We start from the raw sequence: 27,918 nt of genomic DNA, 5'->3' as shown, positions 1-27,918 counted from the left end.
GCACAGACTTGTTTAAAGCCATCCAACAGTTCAGGGGCAGAACTAGGAATAGAACTCAGATCACCTAAGTCTCAGTTATGACTCTATCCATTAGACAATATTGCCTGCCTCAGGATAAATATTTTGTAATGGACAAATCCCCTGCCCAGCAACTAGCCAGACTATTTAGGGTGCGCTCTGGTCTGGGGGGGCAGGCTGGGGGTGTAGATGGGTATCCTTTGCCCCAAACTAGGGAGAACCATTCAAGGGAAAGCCACCCAAGCCCATGCATTATAGGTCACTACCACGCTGTGTATCCTCATATGCCTTTTGCACCAAAGAAAGGAGGATGGGAGGATCCAAACGCTGGTGGATTCCTGGGCCGCCCTCCTCCATAGCAGTTATGCTTTTGTCCTTCCCCATCTCCCTTTACAGCAGAACCACATCGAGTCAGCTGCCCCGGATGCCTCCCTGGCTGCAAATGCAGGAGCAGGACTAGCCCCGTTATACAAAAGGAGGAGAAATTTTCAGACATTGAGGCTGGAGGATACAAAAACATTAGCCACTGGGGTGGAGAGAGAGGAAGGGCTGAATGTTTTAGAAATTGTGGTGGAAGTAGTGACAAGATGTTTAGGAAGAAAGAGAGAGGAGTCAAAGGCGCCACACAGCTCATGGAACGGGTTGAAAAAACAGTGAAGATTTTATGAAAACGTTGTTCCTTTCTTTTGTTGAAGTTTCAGATTTTGACATTTTTCAACCAGGAATTCTGAGCCTGAGCGGATGGTAGAGGAATGGAGACAGGAGGATGATGAGGGTTTAGGAAGACAAATAAGAAACTCAGCTTAGTGTTGGAGAGATATTTAGATATAGGGACAGGCAGGAATGGAGAGGTAGATTTCTAAATCGTCTGCATAGACAATCAGGGCACAGGAGGTCACCCAAGGATAAGATTTAGAGGGAGACAAGGAGAAGGCCATGGACTGAGGCTTGTTGGATCCCTATATGGAGGGGAATAGGGGGAACAGAAAAAAGATGAAAAGGAAAGAGTGATCAGAGGAGTAATGAAAGAAGAGAAACATAAGAGGACAGGGTCACAGAAGTCGAAGGATGATAAGATGTCATCGCTCACATCAATAATTTTGTCTCTGCAACAGGATATAATGTGGTCTGATTTTGGTTTCCCTGGAAGAAATGGAAAGGAGAGCACATTGTGGATTGGCTCAGCAGGAGCAAATACTCCTTGTCATTTGGATTCCTATGGCTGCAATTTAGTACTACAGATACAAGGAAGGTAACCAGAAATATTTATGTTTGTGCAGAGTTTACAGAGGCAACTTTTACTATAAACCAGCCTTCAGGTATTATAATTGTTAACTCGTCAAACATTTTAATTTTTTGAAGCCTTCGGTGATCCAGCACAGCTGAGCGTTTTTCTTTGGGAAGTGATGAAAGGTTTGAGGGTTTGGTGCGTAATTTACATTTTGTTATGTTTGAGGAAGGAGAGTCTTTGTTTACCTATTTTTTTTTAAATGTCATTGTAAATTATACAGTAAACTGGTTGTACTGGGCCTATTTTATACATCTAAAATAAATAAATATTTTAAATCATCAGTAGTTATGAGTTGAACAGGATGGGGTTAGGAGGATAGGAAAGTTTGTTTGGCTTTTTTGTGTTTTGCAATAAAAAATATGGAAATAAACTAATCTAGGCCAGTGGTTCTCAACCAGGGATGCAGAGGTCTTCCAGGGAGTACCTCAACTCATCTAGATATGTGCTTAGTTTTATAACAGGCTACATAAAAAGCACTAGCAAAGTCAGTACAGACAAACATTTCATACAAACAATTACTTGTTTATACTGCTCTATATACTATACCGTGAAATATAAATACAATACGGTAACTCCTCACTTAACGTTGTAGTTATGTTCCTGAAAAATGCAGCTTTAAGTGAAACAATGTTAAACGAATCCACCTTTCCCATAAGGTTTAATGTAAATGCGGGGGGTTAGGTTCCAAGGAAATTTTTGGGGGGCAGACAAAAGGCATTATATACTGTACAGTACTGTGGTTGGAAAGTGCCCCTGGCTTACCCCACACAGGCACAGCCTGCCCCAGGCAAGGACGCTAGGAAGCACCTTTGCAGCAGCAGCTTCCCCGGAGAAGAACAGGCTCGGACTTTGCCGAGAACGCTCCAGGCCCGCCTCTTCCTGTCCCCACTCCACTCCGCCTCTTCCTGTCCCCACTCCAGGCCCACCTTTTCCCACCCCCACTCCACCTCCTCTCAGGAGCACACCACATCCCTCCCCCCCCAAAGTCCTAAGCTGCCAAACAGCTGCTTGGCGGCGCTTAGGACTTTCTGGGAGGGACGGGAGAAGAGGAGACGCAGCACTTCCCCGCTCCTGCCCCTCCCTCCCAGAAAGTCCTAAGCGCCGCCAAGCAGCTGTTTGGCGGTGCTTAGGACTTTCTGGGAGGGAGGAGGAGGAGCAGAGACCTGGCGCTTCCCCGCTCCTGCCCCTTCCTCCCAGTGCTTCCCTGCCGCCAAACAGCTGTTTGGCTGCGCTTAGGACTTTCTGGGAGGGTAGGGGAGGAGTGGAGACGCGGTGCTTCCCTGCTCCTCCCCCTCCCTCCCAGAAAGTCCTAAGCGCTGCCAAACAGCTGATTGGTGGGGGGGGAAGCCCTGGGAGGGAGGGGGAGGAGGCGGAGAAGTGGAACTTGTGCAATGCTCCCTTGTAAAGTCACTGCTCTTCCACAGAATCTTACAAGCAGGCAGCCAAAGGACGTTATAAGGGAGCATTGCACAACTTTAAACGAGCATGTTCCCTAATTGGGCAGGGACGTAACATTGAAACAACGTTAAATGCGGAGTTACTGTATTTATATTCCAATTGATTTATTTTATAATTGTATGGTAAAAATGAGAACGTAAGCAAGTTTTCAGTAACAGTGTGCTGTGACACTTTCGTATTTTTATGTCTGATTTTGTAAGCAAGTAGTTTTTAAGTGAGATGAAACTTGGGGTATGCAAGACAAATCACTCTTGAAAGGGGTACAGTAGTCTGGAAAGGTTGAGAGCCACTGCTCTAGGCTAAAGCCTCTAATCACCTGTTAGAATTAATTTAAAAGGGAAACATGAGGATAGTAGCAGCCAGCTCTGAGGAAAGTTAAAATGGACACTTCAAGGCTTGAAATTCAAATTTGGGGCCTGTCTTTTTGTTGTTCATTCTTCCTATTTGCAAATTCCAAGCAATTCTTCTTTCCCTTTCCCTTAAGTATTTGCTTTAGTTTCCTTAAAAAAATTCTATTAAACCCCACCCCAGTTAGCAACTGTCCAATAACAAAGCAGTTTGTATATACTTGTGTCAAGCATTCCAGTGTACTGTGGGGGTGGGGCAGAATAGCTTGCCAGTGGGGTTTTAATGTGATTAATTAAATCACTGTGTTTTGGGAAGGATAGTCTTGTGACTAAGGCATAAGACTGGGAGTCAGGAGTTCTGGCCCTGCATTGCTGCAAGGCTTTTATCTCAGTGGTCCTGCATCTTTCAAACAGGGTTAGTTATACTTAGCTCACAGGAGTGTTTTCACAGATGTTTGTAAAGAGATTTGAGATCCTGATGTGGGAGGCTCGATAGGCCCAATTCAACAAATACTATTGACCACAGTGCTTATTACCATAAGCAGTCCCACTGACTTCAGAGGTACTATGTGCTGTCCTAACCACGTAGTACATGTTTGGGGGATCATCTGCATCACAGAATTGCCGCCCAGCTGTCCTTATAGTTTATACACTTTGGAGTTCCAGTCTCCAGCGTGGAACGGTGGACAGAATTCTAGGTCTGCTCTGCAAATTTGTCTGCCTTCCCAAAATTACTTCCTCTCTCTCTGGGAAAGGAAAGTCCTGTTGCTTGCTCTCCCTGTGACAGAATATGCATAAAACCTTCAAGCAGACTGGAAAGAAAGTCCTTTTTCTCCTCAGAACAAGAAGAACGTAAAGCTTTCAAAGAGGCTGCATGTTAAGACAGTTTGGGGATCCCTTGCCTCTTTAGAGCAGAGACAGTAAAGCCTTTTTAACTGACTGGCAAACAACTCAGTCTTTATTTCCCAAAACAGGCTTACACTGAAGTTAGTGGTGCTGCCTCTCCAGTACAGCCACTGAGCTACCCCTAGCCCTGTGCTGCTAACACGTGCTTCCTCTTATGTGTTTCAGACTGGCTTCTTTAGAGGCTAACAGGCTATACTGCTGTATTGTGGTCCTGCTCATATAACGCTTGCCTTCCTGCATAGAACCCGGGGCTGGAGCCCTATGGCTTTCTAAGCTAGTCACTCTCCTGTCCCTTCCCAGGGCGTTATGGTTGTGCAAAATATTACTGTAATTGAGTTTTGGGAAATAGGTTAACTATTTATACTGAAAATTCTCTCTTATGCCAGCTGCTTAGCAGTAGCTTTTATTATCTGTACCAAGAAATGTCAGCAACCTGTGGTACTCCCATCTGTGCTGATCTCTCTGGTTCTGGCTACTTTTCTGTTCCCATCTCTTCTGGTTTTGTGCCACTTCGCTTTCTTCATGTCTCATTTTCAGATCTGTGACTTCGAACTGACAACCAGATTCTCTAGGCAAGTAAGTAAGAGCTGAGTAGCATGAAAATAGGAGAGGAACAAGAAGTGGGGAAGCAGCCAGAATCTGGAAGTAAGAGGGGAGCAGCACAGATTGTTTTAACCTTGCTTCAAAGTGCTGCCTTCTGTTTTTCCAGTCCATGGTGTCAGTAAATGTGCGGGTCACTGCTGTATTGATTAGATGGCTACTCTTCAAACATTTCATAATTTCACCATTTGGGCTATTACTTTAATTACTCCTACTCCTGGTTATTTCCATCACGTAATGTATTCTCCTTATAAATTGTTATTTATATGCCTGTTTACTTTGCCGCATGTATTAGCCATTCAGCTTTATGGAAAAATACATGCAGAAATTACCTGGTAAGAAGATTTATTTATATTATACATAAAACTGATGCTCCAAGGTCTGGCAAACTCAACATTTTTTCAGTGCAGCATGTGCAATTTAAATAGATTGTAAACTCTTTGGGATATGGTCCATCTCTCCTGTTTGTTCTGCACAGCCTGGTGCATGCTGATGGAGGACCTGCACCACTGGTCACAGATAGGAATTGAGCTTGGGACCTTGCTCTCTAAAGCATAGTCCTCTACTACTAGAGTTAAGATCCCATTAAGTGGGAGCAGTAGTAGGCTCTTATCACTATGTGGATTAGCTACTAGAGACGTCATGACCTTACCCAGTGTGTTACACTGACAATACTGAGGTAGTGGGTTTTTTTTATGCCGATGGAAGAGCTCTCTCCTGTCGGCTGTATTGGTATAGCTGCGCCACTGCTGCGCTGTACGTATAGACATACCGTAATCCAAAGTGGCACCAGACCCTGTCATAATAAGAGATGCAAAACCTGCAGACGTATCTCCACTGCTACAGTGATCAACACCCTCCTACAACACACCTTTCAAGAGCCATGGGTCCTATACGTGCCTATCACAACATGGATCCTACAAATGCCTCATCCAGTGGACTAAATGCCCCAAAACAACTATGATGAGTGAAACTCTCTACACTCTCAAATGAACTCAGGAAAATGACAAAAAACAAAAATACCTTATCACCTGTGGGTGAACACTTTTCACAAAGAGATCATTATGTATCTGATCTATCAATCTTCACGTCAAAGAAAACCTACACAACACTTTCAAAAGATGAGTCGGGAGCTTAAATTCATAACTCTATTAGACAGTACAAATCATGGACTGAACAAGACACTGGATTTATTGTTTATTACAACAATCTGTAACCCACTTTTTTTGTCATATGACTGCAAAGGTGTTAACAGGCCACTCCACCTTGAATGGTCCCTTTAGATTAGAATATGTACTAACTACTTATGCTAAACAATCTGTTCCACCCTGCATTTAGCTGGGACACAGTACCTTTCCCACACCTGTAGCTTAAAAGCTTGTCTCTCTCACCAAAAGATGTTGATCCAATAAAAAAAATTACCTCTCCCACCTTGTCTTGCTCATCACATACCTATCTAACTTATGTCTTTATACCCTACTCATAACTATGGTAGATGACCATCAAGTTATTATGGATTATAAATTAAACGACAATTAACTTTGTGATTAACTAATGAATATAAGGGTATGTCTACACTACGGGATTAATCCGAATTTAGATAATTCGAATTTGGGAAACAGATTGTATAAATTCGATTGTATGCGGCCACACTAAGCACATTAATTCGGCGGTGTGCGTCCATGTACCGGGGCTAGCGTCGATTTCTGGAGCGTTGCACTGTGGGTAGCTATCCCATAGCTATCCCATAGTTCCCGCAGTCTCCCCTGCCCATTGGAATTCTGGGTTGAGATCCCAGTGCCTGATGGGACAAAAAACATTGTCGCAGGTGGTTCTGGGTACAGCCTCACCCCTCCCTCCCTCCCTTCCTCCCTCCCTCCCTGCATGAAAGCAACGGACGGCAGACAACCATTTTGCGCCTTTTTTCCTGGGTGAACACTGCAGACTCCATACCACGGCAAGCATGGAGCCCGCTCAGCTCCAGACAGCAGTCATGAACATTGTAAACACCTCGCGCGTTCTCGTGGAGTTTATGCTGAGCCAGGACCAGAAAAACGAGGCGAGGAGGCGGCGGCGGCGGGAGCGCAGCGACCAGCGTGATGAGGACATGGACATGGACACGGACACAGAATTCTCTCAAACCGCGGGCCCCGGTGCTTTGGAGATCATGTTGTTAATGGGGCAGGTTCTATCCATGGAAGGCCGATTCTGGGCCCGGGAAACAAGCACAGACTGGTGGGACCGCATAGTGTTGCAGGTGTGGGATGATTCCCAGTGGCTGCGGAACTTTCGCATGCGTAAGGGCACTTTCATGGAACTTTGTGACTTGCTGTCCCCTGCCCTGAAACGCCAGAATACCAAGATGAGAGCAGCCCTCACAGTTGAGAAGCGAGTGGCGATAGCCCTGTGGAAGCTTGCAACGCCAGACAGCTACCGGTCAGTCGGGAATCAATTTGGAGTGGGCAAATCTACTGTGGGGGCTGCTGTGATGCAAGTAGCCAAAGCAATCATTGAGGTGCTGCTACGAAAGGTAGTGACTCTGGGAAATGTGCAGGTCATAGTGGATGGCTTTGCTGCAATGGGATTCCCTAACTGTGGTGGGGCGATAGATGGAACCCATATCCCTATCTTGGCACCGGAGCACCAGGGTAGCCAGTACATAAACCGCAAGGGGTACTTTTCAATGGTGCTGCAAGCACTTGTGGATCACAAGGGACGTTTCACCAACATCAACGCGGGCTGGCCGGGAAGGGTTCATGATGCTCGCGTCTTCAGGAACACTATTCTGTTTAAAGGGCTGCAGCAAGGGACTTACTTCCCGGACCAGAAAATAACCGTTGGGGATGTTGAAATGCCAATAGTTATTCTTGGGGACCCAGCCTACCCCTTAATGCCATGGCTCATGAAGCCATACACAGGCAGCCTGGACAGGAGTCAGGAGCTGTTTAACTACAGGCTGAGCAAGTGCAGAATGGTGGTAGAATGTGCATTTGGCCGTTTAAAAGGTCGCTGGCGATCGCTACTGACTCGCTCTGACCTCAGCCAAAGAAATCTCCCCATTGTTATTTCTGCTTGCTGTGTGCTCCACAATCTCTGTGAAAGTAAGGGGGAGACCTTTATGGCAGGGTGGGAGGCTGAGGCAAATCGCCTGGCTGCTGATTACGCGCAGCCAGACACCAGGGCGATTAGAAGAGCACACCAGGAAGCAGTGTGCATCAGAGAAGCTTTGAAAACCAGTTTCATGACTGGCCAAGCTACAGTGTGAAATTTCTGTTTGTTTCTCCTTCATGAAAACCCGCCCCCTTTATTGACTCATTCTCTGTAAGGAACCCACCCTCCCCCTTCCCCCAGCTTGCTTTCAAACCAAATAAAGTCACTATCGTTTAAAAATCATTTATTCTTTATTCATAGATTATAAAAAGAGGGAGGGAACCCGGGTGGGGTTTGGGAGGAGGGAAGGAAAAGGCCATTAAAAAATGGTTAAAAAAATGACAGCCTTTTGCTTGGGCTGTCCACTGGGGTGGAATGGGAAGGTGTACGGAGCCTCCCCCCCCCCCCGCGTTCTTACACGTCTGGGTGAGGAGGCTATGGAACATGGTGAGGGGGGAGGGGGGTTATACAGGGGCTGTAGCGGCACTCTGTTATCCTGCTGCCGTTCCTGAAGCTCCACCAGACGCCGGAGCATGTCTGTTTGCTCACGCAGCAGCCCCAGCGTTGCATCCCGACTCCTGATCTTCCTGCCGCCACCTCTCATCTCGAGCATCCCTCCTGTCCTCACGTTGGTCCCTCCTGTCCTCACGTTCACTGGCTTCTTTCCTATACTTTGAAACCGTGTCCTTCCACTCATTCAGATGAGCTCTGTCACTGCGGGTGGATTCCATGATTTCTGCGAACATGTCATCTCGCGTCTTCTTCTTCCGACACCTTATCTGTGATAGCCTTCGGGTTGGAGGAGGGAGGCTTGAAGAATTTGCAGCTGCTGGAGGGAGGGAAAAAAGGAGAGAATTTTTTTAAAAGATACATTTTGCAGAACAATGCTTATACTCTTTCACGGTGACCAACACTATTCACATTACATAGCACATGTGATTTCTGTGCAAGGTCGCATTTTGCCTCTTAATATTGAGTGCCTGTGGCTTTGCTGCTAGAGATCACAGACGCAGGTCCGGGCAACAGAATTCGGCTTGCATGCAGCCATGGTAAGCCATTGTCTTTCGGCTTCTGCGCCCTCCTTTCCCACATACCAAGCAAAGCCCGTTGAGTGCTGCGGTTTTCCTGTTAACCTTCAGCAGCAGAAAACAAACTAACCCCCCCCCATCCAATTCTCTGGATGATCGCTTTATCCCTCCCCCCACCGCGTGGCTGGTATCAGGGAAGATCCCTGCAGGAACCAAACTAACACCCCCCACCCCGCCATGAATTCTCTGGGGTGATCGCTTTATCCCTCCCCCCACCGCGTGGCTGGTATCAGGGAAGATCCCTGCTAGCCAAACGCGAAAAGCTCTGGCCCAATTCCCCCCCTCCCCCCTCCCCACGCTCGCCTAACTGCAGGGAAGGATTTCTTTTCAGCCACAGGCAAACAGCCCAGTAGGAACGGCCACCTCTGTCCCCTTAATTAAATTCCCGTATTTCAACCAGGTTACCATGAGCAATATCACTCTCCTGAGGATTACACAGCAAGATAAAGAACGGATGTTGCTTGAATGCCAGCAAACACTGGGACCATACGCTGCCAGGCTTTGTCAGGCAATGATACCAGATTACTTGCTGCAAGCATGGCGTGGTCAAGTGTCCTACCATGGAGGACGGAATAAGGCTGCACTGCCCAGAAACCTTGTGGCAAGGCTTTTGGAGTACCTCCAGGAGAGCTTCATGGAGATGTCCCTGGAGGATTTCCGCTCCATCCCCAGACACGTTAACAGACTTTTCCAGTAGCTGTACTGGCTGCGAATGCATCCCAAGTCCTCAGGGCAAAATAATCATTAAAAAACCTTGCTTTTAAAACAAGTTTTATATTTTAAAAGGTAAACTCACCTGAGGTCCCTTCCATGGGGTCGTGGTCTTGGATACTGGCTTGGGAGGGTTCGGAGGGTACTTCAGTCAGGCTGAGAAAAAGATCCTGGCTGTTGGGGAGAACGGAGTGCTGGGTGCTCTCCGCAAGCTCGTCCTCCTCCTCCTCTTCCCCCTCCGCAGAATCCTCAGGTGTAGCTGTTGAGATTATCCCCGCCTCGGAATCCAGGGTCACAGGTGGGGTAGTCGTGGCGGCCCCCCCCTAGAATTGCATGCAGCTCGGCGTAGAAGCGGCATGTCCGCGGCTCTGACCCGGAGCGACCGTTTGCCTCCTTTGTTTTTTGATAGGCTTGTCTGAGCTCCTTGACTTTCACGCGGCACTGATCTGAGTCCCTATTGTGGCCTCTCTCCATCATGCCCTTGGAGATTTTTTCAAAAGTTTTGGCATTTCGTCTCTTTGAACGAAGTTCTGCTAGCACTGAATCCTCTCCCCATATAGCAATCAGATCCAGTACCTCCCGTACGGTCCATGCTGGTGCTCTTTTTCGATTATCGGCCTGCATGGTTACCTGTGCTGATGAGCTATCTGTGGTCACCTGTGCTCTCCACGCTGGGCAAACAGGAAATGAAATTCAAATGTTCGCGGGGCTTTTCCTGTCTACCTGGCCAGTGCATCCGAGGTCAGATTGCTGTCCAGAGCGGTCACAATGGTGCACTGTGGGATAGCTTCCCGGAGGCCAATACCATCGAATTGCGGCCACACTACCCCTAATTTGAACTGACAAAATCGATTTTGGCGCTACTCCGCTCGTCGGGGTGGAGTACAGAAATCGATTTTAAGCGCCCTTTATTTCGAACTAAATGGCTCCGTTGTGTGGACGGGTGCAGGGTTAATTCGAATTAACGCTGCTAAATCCGAATTAAAGTCGTAGTGTAGACCAGGCCTAAGAAATGTAGACGACAACATGTAGCAGAATATCAAAATTGTACTCCTATTACTATCAACATCACATACGTACAGTGCCCGCTACTTATAGCAAGCAGGGATATTGCAGACAGTCAATTAGTGAATCAAAATATATTTACTTAGTGAAAATTTATTCTTCATCCATGAGATCATGGTTCATAGGAAAAATGTCAGGTGTTGTGAACATTTTGAGGCCTAACTCTCTAAGAGTCTACGCTTACACTTTACTCCCGCTGATGTAAGCCGCCCACTACACTGACTTAACAATTCCACCTCCTCGAGGTGTAGCACTTAGGTTGATGTAGTTAGGTTGGTGCGGTGTCAGTGTAGACACTGCGTTGCTTACTTCAGACTGTTCTAGCTGACAGCCGGAGCCCCGCTGCCCAGGGCTCCGGCTGTCAGTACCCCACGCAGACAGTTAAATCGGTGCAAGCACCCCTGGTTAGGACGTGCACTGCCGACAGAAGGAGTTAGTGTGACCATGCAAAAAATTTAATTACTACAGTGGCTGTGTGTCGACGTAACTTAAGTTGACTTAATTTTGTAGTGTAGAGTTGCCCTGAATATTTGTAGGTTATTCACGTGCTCTGTAGAAGGAAGGAGAAACTAAATGGAAGAGCTACAGACTACCTTTTTTATTCCCCTTGCAAAACTAATTGTTGAGAAGCTGTAAATCTTCCTTTTTAACTAAAAATGTGTAGAATTTTTTTTAAACCATTTTTAGTAGAACAGCCTGTAAGAACTGCATGTGTTCTTACTGTGTAGGAGATGCAAACAGCAGGCCAATTTATGTTTTATTGAAAACCTTGTGATTGCCTTCAGTCATCCATCAGAACAGGCATTTATTGAATCAACTTTTATCTTCTCTCTCCTTTCAGGAAAAGATGGCACCTTTTCCCACCTAGCAACACCACTTTCCTTTATCCCACTAGGATCCCTTATGAGGAATCCAGCATATTCAGCAAAGTCAACGTTGTGAACCCTGATCTGAAACACTATCCTCGGTTCACGAAAGCCCGGGCCCATGTGGTTACACTCAATCCAGGACAGGTACCACCCACACTTAGACTTTACGTTATTTTGTAACTTTTTGTAAATAGTTTATGCTGCTAAACATGAGCTAGGAAAAGACAACAGAACAGCTTTCCCCTTCCCCAGTATACTTGGGATTTAATACAATTATCTGGCTACAGTAACTTGCTTTGCTCACCATTATTGTTTCTCCTGACTTTTAAATGAGAACTGCAAACACTTTGAGGACTAGCTCAAAAGGCTGCCTAGTTTTATAGAAGTCCTTGCAAGTACTTACATATCCTCTTCTTAAAAAGGTTGTTTTGAAACTTTCTAGAGCAGTGCTCTAGCCTGTCTACTCTGAAACCTGGATGTTGTGTGAAGTGTACTTGATTAATGAGTAGGCAGAGCTAACAAAGAAACGTGTTTATGTTATGATGATGAGGAATAACCTTCACCATGGAAACATTTGCCCAACTTGTTGCTTTAACAGTGGAGTATTTATAATGACAATGCTTGCATTTATAGTGCACTTCATTGAAAGATTGTGTAGCATTTTACAAGGGTATCTGAGTATTAGTAACCCTATTTTAGTGATGAGGGAACCAATGGACTGATAAATCAGTCTTTGAAAATCAAGCTATAAGTGAGTTGCTCAACATCACACATAGGGTTGCCAACTTTCTAGTCGCACAAAACTGAACACCCTAGCCCCACCCCTTCCCTGAGGCCACACCCCTATCCCGCCCCTTCCCATAGGCCCTGTCTCCCACTCACTACATTCCCCCTCCCTCGGTGGCTCACTCTCCCCCACCCTCACTCACTTTCACTGGGCTGGGGCAGGGAGTTGGGATGCAGGAGGGGGTGAGGGATCTAACTGGGGGTGCAGGCTCTGGGGTGGGGCCAGAAATGTGGATTTCAGGGTGCGGGAAGGGGCTCTGGGCTGGGGGTGGGACAGAGGGGTTCAGGGTGTAGGAGGGGGCTCTGGGCTGGGGAAGGGGGTTGGGGTGCAGGGGGGATGAGGGCTCTGGGGTGGGGCCAGAGATGAGGGGCTTGGGGTGCAGGAGGGGACTCTGTGTTGGGGGGGGAGGCTCAGGGCTGGGGCATGGGCTTTCCTCAGGCTTCCTGCCTGCCCTGACTCTGCGCTGCGCCCCAGAAGTGGCCAGCAGGTCTGGCTCCTAGGCAGAGGCGCAGCAGGTGGCTCTGCGCACTGCTCTCGCCCACACACACCACCCCCACAGCTCCCGTTGTCCACGGAGCCGGTGCTCGGGGCGGGGGCAGTGCGCGAAGCCCCATGGCCCCCCTGCCTAGGAGCCAGACCAGCTGGCCACTTCCAGGGCGCAGCATGGAGCCAGGAGAGGTAGGGACTAGCCTGTCTTAGCTCCGCAGCACCGCCGACCAGACTTTTATTGGCCCGGTCAGTGGTGCTGACCGGAGCCACCAGTGTCCCTTTTCGAGAATCCACCACGAACCTTGGTAAATTGTTCCAATGGTTAATTACTCTCACCGTTAAAAAATGTATGCCTTATTTCCAGTCTGAATTTGTCTAGCTTCAACTTCTAGCCATTTACTGCATTAGTTACCCATTTTCTTACATTTAGCTATGCACATTCTTGTAAAGTGCTCCTGAAAATAGAAAGCTTAGACCTTTTCAAAGTAATTTTATTGTGTGCAAAGCATATTAATAGTTTACACTATGTTAAACTAAATGAATGGTTTTGCCATTTGCCCTCCTTACAGCAGTAGTGGGGGGGGGGGGAAGGGGGAGGAGGGAGGCTTGATATTAAATTATTATTTTTTGCTTAATATCAGTAAAACTGTGTTTATTTAGCATAGCATTATCTACAGTGCCAAGCACTGCTATTGCAATTTATAACCTCTGTCTGAATGATTCAGTTTGATAATGACTATAATATGATCTTAATTAGGCTTAAACTAATTACAAATTAATCTTTGTTAAGAATAAAGGTCTTGGGTCAGCTCAGTAGTATGCAGTGCCATGAAGAGATATGTGCGTGCGCGCACACTCACTCTCTCTCTCTCTCTCTCGGTACTGAGGAAGTGCCTCCATCCATTCCACAGCAAACTCTTAGAGCGGTCTCATCCCATACTTCTCAGCCACAAGGATGGTGGTTACTGGCTTGGGCCCTTTATTGTTTGACTGAGAAGGAAGGAATAACCTAAAAGGATGCCATTATTAATGATGGAGAAGATCCCTAAATAATAAATACTTTGATATCCACTCAGTCTCTCTCTTTCAGATGGGAATTAATACAATTACTTTAGGATTTGCAATCAGATTTATTTTGTGGTAATTTTTAGTAATCTCCACTCCTTCTTAGAGAGTGAACAAAATGTTTCGGATTAGATACTGTAACAATACAGGATTGAAAAATAAAGACAAAGGTATTCTTGGGTATTCAGGAAAGCAACTGCATGTAGGCTGAGTGCAGCTATGAATATCAAATAAACTTAATGTTTCTAATGCCACCTTCTGGCCAATGTGTTTAATTTCATCAGTTTGCTATAGGCAATTTTCTATGCTCATTTGCAAAGTTTAATGCAGTATCCCTCATTAGTACATTGAGACATTATATATTGGTACAATGTGCTTTGATTATAACATTATGTGCTCTTTAGCCCCTTATTGCTGGAAGAATGGATTCTATTCCCAATTTAACTAGCTGTATAAAGACTGCATTAGTTTTTAAAAAAGACTTCAGTTTAAACATGACTTGTGGCTGTGGGCTAAATTTCTAATAAAGCCTCAATGCAACCTCCAATTTTGCATCCACAATATATTTTGGATGCACATGATAACACTGAGACATCTAACTGTTTGGAGGGCCAACCAGGTAGCTGGAGGTCTCAAAGCTAGTGTTTGAAATCTGCAAGTGACTGAATTCACAAAATTGCAAGCTCAGACAATTGCATGCAAATTTGCAAAATTTCAGGGGCAAATTGAGAGGCTGTTTTTAAAAATGCGGCCTTAGCCATTACTTGATTGTTCCACAGGGGAGAATCACAAGTGAGTGAGTGACTGCTGATCCATTCATTCACCAAACCCATGTGTTTTCACCCAAAATGCTGCTGTTCTGGTTTCTTTGTTCAAAGATGATTCAATGTGTCCAAAAAAAACTTTAAAAAAAAGAAAAGCCTGAGCCACATCGTATTCTCCCTTCATCCTCTCCCTTTCTCTACCTTTTCCCTGGACTCCTTCCAGAGTAATAAGAGGCTTAAATTTAATGCCTGTAAAATACTTTAAGATGGTATATAATTGCAAAGAATTATTGATCATTGTTTCCCTTCGCCCCACCTCCCGTTACTGTCTCCTCCTAACTTCTCAGGCTCTGATGCTCCTGTCATTACATCCCCCACGTAATGTGATCAATAGTAAAGAATCACAGAAAGAAGGAACACTGAAGAAGGAGCTTTATCAAAATAAGGAAAACAGAATAAAGAATCACTAACACTCCGTCTTTCTCTCTCCCCCTCTGCTTCATTGTGTGGCTTCTGCCTAGAACATCTCACAACTCCCCTCCTGCCTGGCTTCCTGCTAAAATTGTAAACAAACAGTATACATGTCCTCGCACCAGCCTCTCTTTCCACAATCAGTAATTCTGCTAAGCTCTTTGAGGCTCTTTGTTCTGTGTTTGTACAACACCTAGCGTAATGGGGTCCTGGTCCGTCACTCGGGTTCCTAGGTCCTACTGCAATACAGATAACAAAATAATACCCCAAACAACACTGTGACTTCAGGTGGGGCCAGGTCGTGAACTCTTTACTTTGTTCTTACCCAGCCCTTAGGCAGGCAAAACTCGCACTGATTTCAATGAGGGTTTTACCTGAGTAACCAGCTTTTTAGCACTTCAGGAATTGGCCCCAAGTAATAAGCAAGAGCAGATAAATTCTTGATCAACAAAGTTCCTGTCTCTACATAAATACCCTTGAAAATAAAGAGCAGGTCAGGAATACAGGAAACAGAATCTATTCAAGCTCTTGTTAAAAGTCAGTAAAATGTTACAGCAAAATCCCTCTGAGCTTGAACTGGGAGTTTGAATGATTTTAACTAAAGAAGAATCCAGAAGTGTTGGAGGTGAGGCCGTTTGATTAACATGGATAAAACAACTCTTTTGGGGGAGCGGTGCATGTGACTGCAGAGCAGCCTCTCACACTGCCCTACGGAGTGGGCTCGTGCTAACACAGTGCAGCATCTGCTTGGTTCAGTTAAACATCAGAACAAGCCTATCAGGTACAGAAAAGTTGGACGAGGTGGAGCAACTGGTAGTGGATTTATGTCATTATCGATGTTGAGCTGCCAGAATAGGTTGCCTCAAAAAATTGTTCACCTCGATCAGCAAAATATGTGAAAAATAGACTCATAGACTTTAAGGTCAGAAGGGACCATTATGGTCATCTAGTCTGACCTCCCGCATGATGCAGGCCACAAAGGCTGACCCACCCACTTTCCCTTAACTCAGCTGTTGAAGTCTCCAGATCGTGATTTAAAGACTTCAAGTCGCAGAGAATCCTCCAGCTTGCGACCCCTGCCCTATGCTGCGGAGGAAGGCGAAAAACCTCCAGGGCCTCTGCCAATCTATCCTGGAGGAAAATTCCTTCCCGACCCCAAATATGGCGATCAGTAGAACCCCGAGCATACAGGCAAGAATCTCCAGCCGGACCCTCATTTTACCAGCGATGGCACGGTATTGCCTAATTGACTAAAATCACGTTATCCCATCAAACCATTCCCTCCATGAACTTATCTAGCCTAATCTTGAAGCCAAATCCCTGGCTGACTCACCCATCACCTTCCCCATGAAAAAAAATCCATCAGCTCCACTCCTCCCTGTACCCATCAATAAGGAAATCTACTAACTACATACTGTTCCCTCCCATTCCATCAATCCTTCCATCCCCTGGTCTAGTACCTCTTGACCCACCATGCTGTCCGCTCCCCGGTATTTCACTGAGGCTGCTCAAGTTGGCTCCCCTACCAGATAGCTGTTGCCTACTGCTGCAGCTGTGATAGCAGCCCAGTTCTCCTGCAGTGTGTGAGAAGAAGTGGAGACAAGCCAAGCTGTTGTGAATGGGAGGACGGGAGAACCTTGTGGTGCACCGCCCTACCAGGGTACATTTACATTGCAATAAAAACCCAGGACACCAAGTCTCAGAGCCTAGGTCAAATTGACTTGGGCTCGTAGGGCTAAAAATCACATTGTAGATATCTGAGACCCACCCCCCTCACAAGGTTTCAGACACCAGGCTCCAGTCCAAGCGTCTACACTGCCATTTTTAGCTCTGCAGCCTGAGCTCCGCAAGCCCAAGTCAGCTGTCCTGGGCCAGCTGTGGTTGTGCCATGGGTCTTTTTATTACAGTGTAGACGTACTCTTTAAGAGGCTCTGTTGAAGGATGCAAGAACGGGATAGCTCTGTCAGCATCTGCCACAGTTGCCGCAATAGTGGGTGCACTCAGAGAGGGAAGACCACTGTAATAAGCTGAGCTGGCCTTGGAATTTTTAAATTGCCACCTTCACCACCCAAGTTCTCTGTGCATCACTTTCTGATTACCAAATATCTCTTTGTGACAAGCAGTGATTACTTCACTCCTCGGGAAGCTCAGCGTTTTCTTTAAAAAGCGAGACTATCAGCACCTTCCATTTGCATTGGAAGTTTCAGTAGCAGTTCCAACCCATTATGTGGCTCTGGATATACAAATCCATCATTCCATTTACTCTATAGAAGTTATCTCTCTATCTGTGCTCTAATGTTTTGCCCTTTCGTTTTATCTTTTTCAGGAGATTTGTGCAATTGCGTTAGTTTGCCTTTATCTGCGATGAGCTATATCTGCCATCCACTAGCCAGAATATTACAATTATCTGAGTTGCTTCTATCTGATTGTTTATTTAGTTTTGTATCTTTCTTTTCCAACCCCTGCAACCAAGTGGCGTGAGTGAAAAGCATGCCAACAGCGAATTCTTTCTCAGCTTGACATTATTCTGTCTGTGCTTTGCTTTTTGACTTAATCTTTCACCAACGTCCGTAGATCTGTACGCTAAACATTTACCCCTATTCCTTCAATTTCACTGTGGTTTACCAGCATGTTTCCCATTGATTTTCAGATGTTGTTAAATATGTATGCTCCACTTTGAAGGAGCACAAAGGTATGGAACTCTGTTTTGTTTCATTTGGAGATCTGATGAAGTTTTTGCTTTCCTTTCTGTAAAACTAGGCATATGAAGATCCCTACCTTTCCATTTCTCTCTCTGATCTGAAATATTCCCCGTGTTCAGCCGGTTTTGTTCCCTTAGGGGCTGTCCATAATTTATGTAACTCATTAGGGCAGATGGTGCCCAATCTTTATTACACAGGAGGGCAATCTAAACCTAAGCACAACCTTGCGTGGGCCAAACAGATTCAGCATATTTTAATAAGATTTAAAGTCACCTGTATTGATTTATATTTTAAATCCTTCTTGTTTCATCTGTGTTTAGATTGAAACAACCTATGTACAGTACTGTCTGTTTACATCATTTTAGTTTACACAAGTGTGTAAACATGATGACAAAATGCTAATGAATCAGCTGTTAGTATACTGTGTTGAAGCAAGCCACGGGCCTTATGAAATGCTCTGGTGGGCCGTGTATGGCCCGCGGGCTGTAGGTTGGGTACCCCTGCACTAAGGGGTGGATGGGTCTTTAATTTTGTGTGTTTTGTTTCAGTGTTACAGTGTTACAAGGGATGGAGGGGTCTTGAAAAATCACCAAAAAATGTGTTACATAATTTATGGACAGCCCCATACAGGTTATTTTTTGCACACAGGTGTCTGTGATCACTTTTTTGCTATGTCTTGCAACTTCCCTAAAGATTTGCCTATTACCTTTAATAATTCCACATTTCTTGCTAGCATAAATTCTGATTTTAATGATCATATGCTTACTAAACCCAGCTGTTCTCGCTGCTTCTTATTTATGTTTCCTACTTTTCCTCTTGCAGTCAAAGCTTTGTAGCTGCCCCAAAAATTCTGTAAGGAAACAGTGCTGGCTCCAGATATATACATCCTTTACAATTATTACATTTGATGTAATGGCACATGAAATCCCCTCTTCTGCTCCTGCAACCAGAGACCAGCCACACCGAAAGGCCAGACTGCCTTCACAACCTTCCGTTCCTTACATCCAATTCATTTCTCCAAACAGCACCTTGTATTTAAGCATTTCTGCACTTACCAATTTATGTTATCTTGCTTTTGCTTCCTTGCCATCACCCTTTCCCTAGTACTCAGGAGACCAGGGTTCTAGTCCTAGCTCTGCCACTGATTTGTTACATGATGTTGAACAAGTCACTTCTCCCTGTGCCTCCGTTTCCTCATCTGTAAAATGGGAATAATCCTGTTAAGTATGGCCAACGTTCTTTGGCTGTATACATGTAGCCATATTAAAACACACCATTGTTTGCTTGCTGTCAGCCTATCAGGCGATCCAGACAGCTCTGTATTTGTGGCCTCTCCCCTTCATTATTTACCACTCCCCCAATTTTTGTGTCATCTGCAACTTTATCATTGATGATGGGGGAAAAAACATAAAATCATTAATAAAAACATTAAATAGCATAGGCCAAGAACTGATTCCTGTGGGACCCTACTAGAAACACACCTGCTCAATGACGATTCTCCATTTACAATTACATTTAAGACCTATCGGCCAGCTTTAAATCCATTTCATGTGTGCCATGTTAATTTTATATTGGTCTAGTTATTTTAATCAAATCCCAAGTGTGACCCCAAGTCAAATGTCGTACAGAAGTCTAAGAATATTATATCCTTATATATCTTCTCTCTACTCCCCCTTCCTGTCACCAGCTAATATATCAGAACTTTCAAAGTGAAATCCTGGTCAATAGGAGTTTTACTGTTGACATCAGTGGGGCCAGGATTTCACGCTGCACCTTAGGGCCTGTTTCTCATTTATTCTGATGCTCATTCACACCGCTCTGGAAGTATAAATTACACTCCTGAGTGATGGTGTGAAGTGGCCTTAGTGTAAATGACTATTGGGTGCTTAGAGTTTTGCTATTGACTTTGGTAGATCAAGTTCAAACTCTAAAACTGGGGACTATAGTCATAGATTCTGAGACCAGAGAGGACCTTATCATCTAGTCTGACCTCCTGTATAACACAGGCCATAGAACTTCCCTGAATTAACACCATTGTGATCCATCTCTAGCAACTGGAAGGATCTGTAACATCTTTGGACTTCTGCACCACATCTACATTTTAACATTTGGTTTGTTTAATGGCAAGTATGCATTGTGCTCACAGCTGCATGATTCGGTCTGTTCTTGCTCAGATCAGCCGCTTACTCTGGTCTGTAAGCTGCATGAGGTTAAGGTTACTTTCTGAATATTCTTGACCCTCAAACATCTATAGCCTTTCGCTTGTTTTAAATGGAAACTCGTGAGCCGTATTTCAGCTCATCATCCAAAATTAACCCAGCTCACAGCCCTGATGCTACATTTATGCAGGTGCTTAATTGACTTAAATGAGACCACTCATGTCCATAAAGTTAAATGTGTAAGTGTTTGTAGAACAGGGGCCTCATTGGTCTTTTTCCACATAGTTTTCTAGTCAACCCAGTACTGTATTATCTGAAAAGGTGGTTATCTTGATGATAGGACATTCTTATAAGTAATTTGTGTCTAGCAAGAAAAAAAATGGCTATAGTTCAGATAAAAATCATTGCTGCTCTTCCCCTTACTGAAGTGTATATTTTTACTGTCTCTATAGTCCAACCATTTTCTTACCTGTTCAGAAACAGTCTTTTATGCTGTTCTTGATAACCCTATGTTAATCTAGTGTTCTGCAATCTATAAAGCTAGTACTATATCATCAAAACAACATTAATGTCTTTGTACCATAAAAGCCAAGGTTTAAAATCAATTTTATGTCAAAAATATCACACTAATATAGTAATATAGCTCTGATCTAAACTAGATAGTCATGATTTTTTAGGGCATCTTATTTTTTAAATAGTCTACTAAATTTGACAAGTGTAATAAAGGATAGTTATTCACCAGAATTAGAGCTGCACATTATTAATCACTTAGAAGAACTTTAGAATACTGACTTCCTGGGGAAGCCAGCTTGGCAGTCTTTATAAAGAAACTGGAAAGCCTACTAAACTGGAGAGTCTACAAAGAGTCCTTGCTCAGCAGGGTATGGTTAGGACTTTCTCTAATGTCCTGCTAAGCCAGCTGGCAGCTTTTTATGCATCTGGCCCTCACTTAACTGAAACAGTTATGGGGTTACAACCCTGTTTCGGATAAGAGGTAGTACAGGACTGTGTCCACTGTCATACACAGTAGCTACTGACATTGTGAAACAGTGGAATATGCTGAGCTTGAGGGAGAAATGAAAGTCAGACCCCCTGCATTGTAGACCTGGCTAACCTCTTATGTGACCTTGGGCAAATCATTTAACCTCTGTGTGTCCATCTACATAAAAAGCTTGCTGTTACCTCACAGGTGAAATGTATTCGTGTTTGAACTCTTTGGATGAAAGGTATATACAAATAACATTTGCTTTCTTTTAATGATTCTGGGTACAGTATGGTGCTTTGCTAATGAGACTTTACCATCATTTTTGCCTGACTGTTTCAGACTGGGAATACTCTTCCAACTTCCTTCTAAATAAGGGAAATATTACTGTTACACTAGAGGTTTAGTAGACCATTTGCTACAGTATTTGAAAAAGGAAGATTCCTGCTGCTATTCTAATGACTGTGTCCCTTCATTTCAGGTCCTGTTTGTTCCCAGACACTGGTGGCACTATGTAGAAAGCGTTGACCCCATCACAGTCAGTATAAACTCTTGGATTGAACTGGTACGTTCCTTTTAAGTCATTGCTATGGGGTTCTTAAGCTACAAAGCATATGCCATATAGCGTAGGCTCACTGGTTAAAAATAAATAATTCTGCCCCACATCTGATGATACGATGAGCCACAGAGTGGTTTATAATCTAACGTTTTCATAGCACTTTTCATCCAGAGGGATCCCAACACACTTTACAGACTTGTGTTTATAGAAGGATTATTTATCACCCATCACTAGAATGCAGCCATGCTGGGCCAATACATTGCACAACTGTTTGTGTTTGCCTGGATGTTTTTAGTAAGGAAGCAGAAGAACTTCTCTAACTAATACTACAGAGGGGAATTTGACCAGGTCACAGAGTTATCACATGTCTGCTCTTGAGGAAGGAGCTTGAATCATGCATCCACTGGCCCAGCTCTTCCTCTAAATCCTTACACTGGACTACAAGGAGCCTTGTAGAGGCTCCCTTAATCTTGCCCCATGCCTAGCAGCTGCATTCATGGCTTGGCAAGGGAGTAGGCAGGCTCTACCCCTGAACAACATGATCAGTCAGACTTTACATGAATAAGGATTTGAAAGCTCAGAATTTAAGGCCCTGATTGAGCAGAGCACTTGAACTCAAGCATGTCCTTACATTCACCCTATTCAGCAAAGCAATTAAACACATGCTTAATTTTAAACTGTGACTTTAATGGGACAAAAAAAAGGCATATGCTTATGTCCCATTGAAGTCACAGGTTAACATTTAAGCATGTGTTTAATTGCTTTGCTGAACAGGGATGGACTTAAGCATGAGCTTGACGCCTTCCATATGCTTAAGTGCTTTGCCAGATCAGGGCCTAAATGACAAACAAAATGGCAAAGAATACGACTGCCTGGAATGTTTAATTCACATCTTCCTGAGAGTGGAGATTGTGCTTGTATTGGATTTTCTGGCTTAGTTAATTTCTCTTTTCTCTAGGCGTTGATTTTTTACTGTGTTTGTTAACCAATAGATATGTGATCGTTCCAGTGATATAGTCTCAATACGCCACAATGTTTTTAAACCCAAATCATGTTATCATGAACACTATCGCAGTATGAAATACTATTAAAGTGGCTAAAGAAACAGGCTTTACTAGGACAGAAATCTGAAGTACTGAATGAGTTATACAGGGCTAGCCCCTTTTCTGGGCCATCTTCTGGCATCTTTATACTGCTCTGGAAGAACAGAGGGGTTCAAACCTGGGTGGATCCTCCTATGAAAGAATTCTCATTGTAAGGGATATTCAGCTATAAGAACAATGTGTAGCAGTCCTATGCCAGTCGCTTACACAGTGTCACGTACAGGGGGCATCTAGGAACACTGCATTCCCTCTGTTCTGGGTCAGCAAGGCAGCCTACAGGCAGCCATTCAAGGCTGTCATAAATTTATACAGGCCCTGAGGCAGTTCTGATTTGTGCCAGCGACTGGGGGTGCCTCGGTCAGTGTCTAGAATGCAAAGGTGACTTTAAAGCCCCCTCCTCATCCCTAAACTGGGCTCCGCCTCTTGAACTGCACCACTCAGGAGTTGAAGGTCGGAGTCGGGCCCATTGTACTAGACATTTAAATACAGAGTGATAGAGCTATTTGTTGGACATATTTTTGTTTCCTTTCCCTTACTATTTTCTCATTTTGTTATCCACTGGTACAATAAAATAGAGCCAAATTCTGCAACCCTTACTAAGGCAAAGCTCTGACTAAACACAATGGGAGTCCAATTTGAATAGAGTCTGTTGGAGTTTCCTAATAAGATATCAAAAATTAAAAGCCCCCACAAACAAAATAAATGACTTTGGCTAATAAGCAAATTGCACAGTCGCTGAACCTTAGAAAGGAGTGCAATGTAATCATTGTGGCACAGGTGACAGTTGATTACAGCCTATTATCCTTGCAGGTGACAGCAACATTGTTTTTAGATGTGGGCAATCCATCTATGAAAGTAATTCATGACACGGGCACTAAAATATAATATTGAGAACGTTTCCATTACCTATTCAAGCAGTTCTCTCACTTGGAGCTGTAACCAGCCGCTTTCACTTTGACAGATGCGTGTCATGCCAGCATCATCCTAGTGATACCATTAATTATTTTGCCAAGACTTTTTAGAATAAGAGTAGAAGTTTAATTTGTTTTCAACATAATGTGACAGATTCAAGCCCTGCTTTCTAACGAACTAAGTCACATGATTAATGCAGCCCCAGGATTTAGCACAGTCGGATGACTCCCAAGATCACAATACCTTGAAAAATATTAACCGTTTACATGTGTAGTTTTGCAAAGGGATTGCTCAGTGCAACAAAAATAAGTCTACTCACAGGACTGCAGGCTGGGAACGTGCTGCTTTATTTTACTACATCACAACAGAGCCTAGAAGGGAAGGGGGAGTCAATTCCCTCTAACTAGACAAGAAGAGAGGAATAGAGCATGGCTGCTACTCTGAGTAACCCAGTTAACCCTTGAGGACAACTTTACTATATGTAGCAATCAGGATGTTGTCATTTTGGCAGGGAGGAGGTTTTTATGAAAGAACATTAATAAATGTGAACAGATACCCCCCTAGGACAGCCCCACACACATCACCAATGGCAGAATTTTGTCCTAAAACTAGTGTGCAGAAATGAAGATAGATTATTTTTCTGCGTGAATTCCAGGTTCTACTGTGAAACTCCAAGAGGCATTACAGCCTTTAACACCCTTCCCAGCAAGCTATAAGGCTTGACACATCCTAATGTTTCAAACCCCCAACCCAAAATTTGACAGTCCATGGCTGGCTGGCTGGCTCATACTTATGGTACATCTTCCTTTTTTTCCTGCTTTTCCCCCTAAGAGCCCAAGTGACTCTTAAATTATCTGTCCATTTCTATTGTACTCATCACTGTGATATCTGAGTGCTAATCAACACCGCACACCCTGATCAACCTCCTTCCCTTCTAACTACCCCTCCACTGCCTCTAAGCTATTCAGTTAAATAGAAAGTGGAAGACAACGGACTGTCATTCAAAATTATGTTTCTCTGTTCTAAAATCCCAAATTAGCCCATGTCTAGCTGGCCAAGGGATGAAGGAAGAATTCAAGGTCTGTACCACGCAAGAATCAATTACAAGAGCCCCATAAAACTCTTAATCTTTTTATAATTTTTCATTTTATTTTTTTGGGAATGTCATGTTATTTTGTGTTATCCTGCCTGCCAGGAGAGTGGGAGGCCCTGCGGTATTGCAGAGCAAGCCTGCCCTGCACTCACCCCACAGCGGCAGCTCCTGTCTCACAGGGCTGGGCCCGGTTCTCCTTTCTGGTCATTGCAATCTGGCGTGCAGGGTCATAGTACCACTCAGATTTGACCCAGGTGTCCCTCCATCATGACCAGAGAGTGGCTGGACCAAACTGGAGTAGGCCCTCAGGCCTGGCCCCGTGAGACAGGAGCTGCCACCGCGGGATGAGTTTTGTTTTATGTCATTTTATACATTCTCTTCACATTTGCAAAGCTGTATCAATTACTGATTTTTTTAGTTTAGCAGAAGCCCATCAGCATCCTTCCAGGAAGGAAACATTTGTTTTTCCTTCTGTTGCTATTTAAAACTGCAACAACGTATTAGTGGGCTTCTGTTACTGTCAAATGACAACAAGCTTCCTGAATTTTCATAGGACTTAGTCATGTGCCTTAGTAGCCCCAAGGTATTTGCTATCTCACAGTAATATCCTTTGTGGTTCAAGTGTTTAAAATATTTATATGTATAATTTTGTAAAATGCTATTGGGGTCCATCTAGATTAAAGGGGCTATATAAATGCATATCATTAGAAATTCAACAGCATTCATATGCTGTATAATTTATGAGGTATCAGATTTAATTAACAAAATAATCCCTCTTGCAACCTCTTCTTCATGTAAGTAATCCCATGATTTCTTGTGTTAAGAAGGATTTTCAAGTTAAGGCTCTTGGTTTGGTCCTTTCCAAGGTCCTCCAAGGCTTTCTAAAGGGTGCAAAGTGCCACATTTTCTCCATTTACCTTTTATTTCCTTGGGATAGGATGCAGACCACAAAGCCCGGGTGGAAGAGGCAATAACTCGAACACTAGTGTGTGCCATAAAATCTGCAGAAAACCCCAGTCCTGTGGATGCCTGGCTGAATCCTACAGAAGTAAGTTCCCTTTTGTTTCCATTAGCAGCAATAGCCTGGAGTTACTGACATTTCTTTTAAACTTACTATGAGTCTTTTTTTCCTGTGTAATAAATTAAGTGCCTTTCATACAGCTAAGAAGAAGCATAGCATTGAATAGAAACGTACAGCTTGTTCACTCTGTTTATTTTTGTTTGCTTGTTTAGGTCGAGGCAACATCCCATGAAATCAATCTTCAGTACTTAAATGGAGCAATGTCTGCATATTTAGAATATCAAAAGGTAACTGTATCAGAGGACAGAGATCCCAGCACTCATGATACAGAGAAGGAGGCATCTTCATGTAAAAGAAGGAAAATACAAGTCAACACCAAACCAGAGGACTATAAATCAGGAACCCATGAAGCTGGTTTTACAGTGGTTAAAGCAAAAAAGTTTGAGAAAATACCTTTTGGGGTGCATCTTATTCCAGTATTACCACAGTCTCAAGAAGCAAGCTCAGTGGCGGCAGGAGCAGTGGAAAGTGACTCTAGAGACCTTCTCAGCAAAAATGAAGAAGGACATTTTGGAAAATCACGCTGCACTGGGAAGCAATCGGTAATGAGTAATGACTGCGAAACACTTGCAGATCAAACAGATTCAGACAGCACTGCAAACTCTTCACAAATGGCCATTTCAACAAATGACTTGTTAGATTGTTTGGTTAATCCACAAGTCGTCAGTTTAGTGGCTGGTCTCTTGTTGGAGAGAGAGAGAGTTTGATAGAGTATTTTATCATTTCTAAATAAAGAAAAACTGGCAGGTTTGTTCTGGGTTTTTTAACTCACTAGTAATTGAATATTTTACTTTTTTTTAAAAAATTTGCATATTTTTTAAGATATAGACAAGTATGCTTGGGAATGCATGTAAGGCCCCAGACCAACACCATATTTCAAATGGTTAAATGGCAGAATAAAAATAAATACCTGAAACAAGAATAAATAAATAACATTAGGCAGAGACAACTAATAGAGATAAAACAAAGCCCCTTTGGGATCCATCTGATTAGAAATATAAAATACCCAGCGGCTACACAATTGTCCCGATTGGGTTACAACATGGTTCCAATTTGTGGAGTGTATCTTAAGTGTCCTGTAACCTAATAATTAGTTTAAACCTATAACAGATATGTGGAGCCTCAATTTATATGGGGTTCAAACAAACTCATGCACAGGCTAATGAGAGAATGAGTCAGACAGTAGGCACTGGTGTACTTCTATGCCTCCTATTCTCTGCCTGTGTCTCATAATAGTCTAGTTTCCTGGGGGTTGCAATACTTAGGTCTAATTTCAGTTGTTGGGTTTAGTGTGTGGGTTCTGGGTGGTGCTGATGGACTGTGATATACAGGAGGTCAGACTAGATGATCTGATGGTCCCTTATGGCCTTAAATGCTATGACTGTATGAGTGGAGCCTAGAAATTGATACACACCTGGACAACAGATTCTCAGTACGTGGCAAAAAAACTACTCCTGAGGTGAACACCAGCACTTGGTCCCAGAGTATCCTGTCACTGAAACAGGCGTAATCCTGCAAAAGGCAATAACTATGGGGAGTTAAGATCTTGTAGCACCCAGTACTTTATGGCCATGGTCAAAACTGGAAAACAACAGAGTAGGATGTAATTAATCCACTTCAGCATTTCATGGAATGTTGGGCTTGATTCAGCGGCGCAGACACAGCAATAACTGTACCCGAAAGGAAGTTTCATCCCAGGGGAAAAACAGCTGTCGTCTACCAGATAGTAGGGCAGCTTCAATCTCCGAACCAAAGCTGCCAGGGAGATGTATTGAATCATGCACTACTTTGGTACACTAACCCTATTCTCTCTCCAGCCAGTGCTGGCTGGCTCCAATAAAAAGTTCTGTGGTGGGGTGTGAAAAGAACCTACAGGGAGCAGGAGGTGGTCCTCAGGTAGGTTGGGCTACAGCACAGGGAAATATAGCCAAGAAGATAGTTTTACAATGAGGATTTAAAAAGAGTCAGGAAAGGAATAGTACATGAAATGGAAAATGCATGAAAACCAGCTACTCCATATGAAATATGAAAAAATGTTAGTGGTGTAAGTTCTGCAGTCCTCCCTCGGCTCAGACCCTCTGAGCGGCTGTTCAGATCATAGCAAATTTGAATCCCTCTTCATACAGTGGGCTATTTTAGACTCATTGATTTGTTTTTTCAGCAGGTTTCCAGGGAAGTTGGGAGGAAATCCATCTTTGTATATCCTGGAAAAAGCATATTTTATTTTCTCCGGTCCACAGCAAGGGTC

General features: G+C 44.0%; 1 protein-coding gene across 2 annotated transcripts in view; it reads left to right on the top strand.

The window, feature by feature from the left end:
- Positions 1 to 26,420, top strand: part of HSPBAP1 (HSPB1 associated protein 1) — a 60,733-nt gene extending 34,313 nt beyond the window's left edge. The window contains exons 4-8 of one of the 2 annotated variants that reach the window (XM_065413479.1): positions 1,134 to 1,270; positions 11,530 to 11,647; positions 21,404 to 21,487; positions 25,527 to 25,637; positions 25,823 to 26,420. In XM_065413479.1, coding sequence (XP_065269551.1) covers positions 1,134 to 1,270; positions 11,530 to 11,647; positions 21,404 to 21,487; positions 25,527 to 25,637; positions 25,823 to 26,377 — 1,005 coding nt within the window. In that variant the 3' untranslated portion in view covers positions 26,378 to 26,420. Of the gene's footprint in view, positions 1 to 1,133; positions 1,271 to 11,475; positions 11,648 to 21,403; positions 21,488 to 25,526; positions 25,638 to 25,822 lie in introns of both variants that reach the window. The other variant, XM_065413478.1, reaches the window with a different exon arrangement.
- Positions 26,421 to 27,918: the final 1,498 nt, after the last annotated feature.

This window comes from Emys orbicularis, chromosome 11 (assembly GCF_028017835.1).
Source record: "Emys orbicularis isolate rEmyOrb1 chromosome 11, rEmyOrb1.hap1, whole genome shotgun sequence".
Taxonomy (NCBI): Eukaryota; Metazoa; Chordata; order Testudines; family Emydidae; genus Emys; species Emys orbicularis.
Note: the sequence above shows the minus strand (reverse complement) of the source record. Positions and strands in the feature narration are given on the sequence as shown.